Genomic DNA, 3,937 nt, shown 5'->3' with positions numbered 1-3,937 from the left:
TTCAAGTATCTCAGAGACTCCATGAGAGATACCAGAAACAACATGAAGCCCAGAAACTACATTCCCTTGGGCAAACTCATCTCTGACGTTCTAATTGAAAGCGGTCTCGTAGATCATCTGATTACTTTCAGACTCATGGAAGACGTGATGATCGACACTGGAAGAGCTCTAAATGCCCACAATCTGAAGAGCATGGGGATTCTGAATCAAGTAAGGGTCAAACCTACTCTGGACACCTCCTCGGAAGCTCTTAAAGATCAGAGAAAGATTCCAAATGAACTCTATCTGTTCTCAAAGATCGACCCTCCAAAGGTAGTCATGTATTACTTAGATGATCTACGAAAACAAGGAGTTGAGTTCTCAGACTTCAACTTAGACTGGCTGCCAGAACGCCCTCCAGACTTCATGAAGCGACCACGAGGACCATCTGAGAAGGCGAAGTAGGCGAAGAAAGCGAAGCTGGGAGAATCCTCTAGATCAAGACCTCTAGTAACTCTGACTGGATCTTCTGGTAAGTTTGTTTCTCTCCCTCCTTCTGTACAAGTTAAGAATATTTCTTCCTCTATCCCTCAACCAACACCCATATACACTAACTCAGAAACTCCTCCCTCAACCACCATACCATCTAACCAACCCTCTCAAAAATTTAACCTGCCCACCACCACTCTACCTCTTTCGGAAGCAGAAATGCTAAACAAAACAACCTCACCCTCTTCATCTTCCTCTCCAGAATCACCACCCTACTATAATATTTCCTCAGATATTGAACCATTTGACCCTCACTCTCCAACTCTGGCTCAGCTCCAAACACGTGCTCTGGCCTCTCAACAGCCAACACAATCCATACCTGAACCAGAAGTCACCTTATCACCCACAGAAGAACCAAACACAACCACATCTGACCCTCCACCATCTGAAACAATTCACGCTGAATCACAACCACCCCACTCTGACATACCCCCACCAAGTACATTCGCTGAACCACAAACTCCCACACTCAACCTAAGCCCTCCCACTTCTCCACCCCTAGCCTCTGAACCTGAAAACACCCTTCCAACCCTTGAGGAAGCAATAATGGTGTTTGCAGAAGCTTCAGTTGACAAGGTCAAGTATCTGACCATCAACTCTGGCATCAGTGATGATCCTTCCGCTGTAAGGACTCAATGGAACAGAGTGATTAGTTGGATGACCTCTGAAGCCTTTAAGCTGAAGGGCCTCTCTGAGCAAGTCCGTAACAACTTCGTCAGAGATGCTGAGATCCGACTTCAGGAGCGCCTAGCCAGAGAAGCTGAGGAGCGAGCACGCAAAGAAGCAGAAGAGAAAGCCAAGCAAGAAGAACTGCAAAGGATCAAGGAAGCTGAAGCCAAAGCTCTAGTTGATGCCGCTGCTGCCGCTGAATCTGAAGCACAAGCCAAAGCTGCCGCTGAAGCTGAAGCACGCCTAGCTGAAGAGTCTGCCACCAGGGTAGAACAGGATGCTCTGACTCAGGGGGAGTCCTCCACTTCTGTCCCTCTGGTTCTAAAGACTCTTGAAGAACTTCAGAAAGAACAACAGGAAGTCCGAGCCAGATTGGATCAACAGAACTCAATAAATGTCAACATTCAGAATCTGCTGACCCAGCTACTCCAGAGGATGCCTCCACCCCAAACCCTTAGGCACCTAGGACTTGCTTATGTGTTCTTTTCCTTTTGCTTGTTGCTCTTCTGATTTGCTTGTTGCTCTGATTTGCTTATTGTTTTCTGCATTCTTGTGTGTTGTCTAAGTTTCTGGCTTCTGTACTTGCTTTGTGAATATATCTATATATCTTTTTGCTCTGTCATTTTCACGAAGTCTTTTTGATTCTAACAAAAATGGGGAGAACTAAAAACAGCTCTGATGAAAACATATCTAACTCCTATCAGAACTCTACAAACATTGTGTCTAATCTTCTTAACTTAGAATTTTGCAGGAGAGTAGCTAGAAACTCCATATCATGTAAGGTCCGGTAAGAACTTCTGAACTCTTATCTCAGGGGGAGCTCACTTCCATCTCATCTAAAAACTCTTATCTAAATGTTTCATCTCTGAATTAAATTTTTTTTGTCATCATCAAAAAGGGGGAGATTGTAAGAACAAAATTAGTTCTACAATAGAATTCCAGGATTTTGATGATAACAAAGGATGAAACCAAAAATGGCACCCTAATGAATTTTTTCTAAGTGTGCAGGACTCTGAACAGCAACAAAGGACTCTGATCTTTTTATCAGATACAAACATTGATCAGATACAAAGTGCTAGAAGATTAGACACATCTGAGGAAGAAGTGCGCCCAATAAGTTTTGAATCTGAGCAAAGCAAGATAGTAAAAAGAAACCAGAAGCTCTAACAACTACTGGTCTTAGTTCTAATGATCTAGAAGACTAGTACTCTGAGAAGCTCTGATGAAACTTCAACATAATCTCCTTCTGACGCATGACTCCGATATAACAAGACTCTGATGAAGATTAACCAAATCCAGAAAGAGTAACGAAAATAACTTCTCAATATGGAAAGGAAGTATTTTAAGAAATAAGTTATTCAGGGAGACAAAATGGTTATGGCAAGAAACACAGAAGTAATGACATTGAATGCTCATCAAAGACCAATATTCTGTCATCACTCCAACGGTCCTTCTCACTACTATATAAAGGAAAGCCTACCTCATTGAGAGAGACAACAACAACGCATAGAAAAAGTCATTCATATTCTCTCTCAATTTTCACGAGTTGTTGCTCATACGTGAAAATTCTTGCTCAAATATTTTGTTGTAATACTTGCTTACTCTTAGAAGCACCTTCTATTACAAATTTATTTTGCTAAAATTGTTTTTGTTCCTCAAGTGACTCTGCGTAGTCTGTATACTTGAGAGGACTAAGATATCATTCTCTTAGATGTTTGGTTGTATAATCTTTCAAGATTAGTGGATTAAGTCCTTTTTGAAGGCGAAATCACCTTGGTCGGGTGGACTGGAGTAGCTTTGTTTTCTAAGCGAACCAGTATAAAATTCTGTGTGTTCTTATTTTTTGAAAAAGCTTTTACTTTCTAAAACAATCCAAACCCCTTTTTCTTGTTTTTCTCACCTTCAAGATACCCAGATGAACTAGGGTTGCCAAGTCAAACCAATTCCAAACTCTTGAAGAATTCTTGATCAAAATAACATGAAGAGATCATGGGGACTCATATATGATGCCTAGAGCTTTTATGGACCATTCTTGGTTGAGCTCTTAGCAATGAGGGTCTTAAACCCTAGATATGAACTTGATATATCAAAGGTGATCAAGTGCCCTACCTACAAAAGAGTTAGGCAAATGCAAAGACATATTTTTGGTATTTTGGTTAGGAAATGATAAAATACAAAGTATGATACAATCACATGATGCTTGGTGATCTCTCCCAATACAAACCCAATGATTGAGGGGTAAGGAGGATGCCAAGGTATGATCCCAATGCCAATGCATATGATGAGATAGCATGAGGGATCTTAGGGTCAAAAATTAGGGTCTTACAGATACGATGATGAGTTGTGATGTTCGATTTTGAAGCTCCTGCATATCTTTTTCGTCATCATGTTATTGAGGTTAGAACCATTATCTGTAATGATCTTATTTGGGACCCCATAACGACAAATGATTTATTTCTTCAAGAAACAAGACACACTTTGTCTTGTGAAGTTTGCGTACGAGACTGCTTCCACCCATTTGGTAAGATAATTTAGAGCTACCAAGACAAATCGATGCCTATTTGAGGCAGTCGGCTCAATGCACCCAATCACGTCAATGCCCACATGGCGAAAGGCGAAGGTGATGTTAAGACATTGAGTGGTACTGGTGGCACATGAATTTTATCGGCATAAATCTGACATTTATTGCATGTTTGCACGTGGCGGTTACAGTCAACCTCCATGGTCATCCAATAGCACC

General features: G+C 41.2%; 1 protein-coding gene across 1 annotated transcript; it reads left to right on the top strand.

Annotated features, from left to right (window-relative positions):
- Positions 1–687: 687 nt before the first annotated feature.
- LOC127095196 (eukaryotic translation initiation factor 4 gamma-like) lies at positions 688–1,960 on the top strand. The gene is made up of 3 exons (XM_051033918.1): positions 688–1,109; positions 1,173–1,515; positions 1,949–1,960. Exons 1-3 carry the CDS (start codon positions 688–690, stop codon positions 1,958–1,960), a joined length of 777 nt encoding a protein of 258 aa, XP_050889875.1.
- The last annotated feature ends 1,977 nt before the right edge of the window (positions 1,961–3,937 follow it).

This window comes from Lathyrus oleraceus, chromosome 6, assembly GCF_024323335.1.
Source record: "Lathyrus oleraceus cultivar Zhongwan6 chromosome 6, CAAS_Psat_ZW6_1.0, whole genome shotgun sequence".
NCBI lineage: Eukaryota > Viridiplantae > Streptophyta > Magnoliopsida > Fabales > Fabaceae > Lathyrus > Lathyrus oleraceus.
This window is presented reverse-complemented; position numbering and strand designations above follow the sequence as displayed.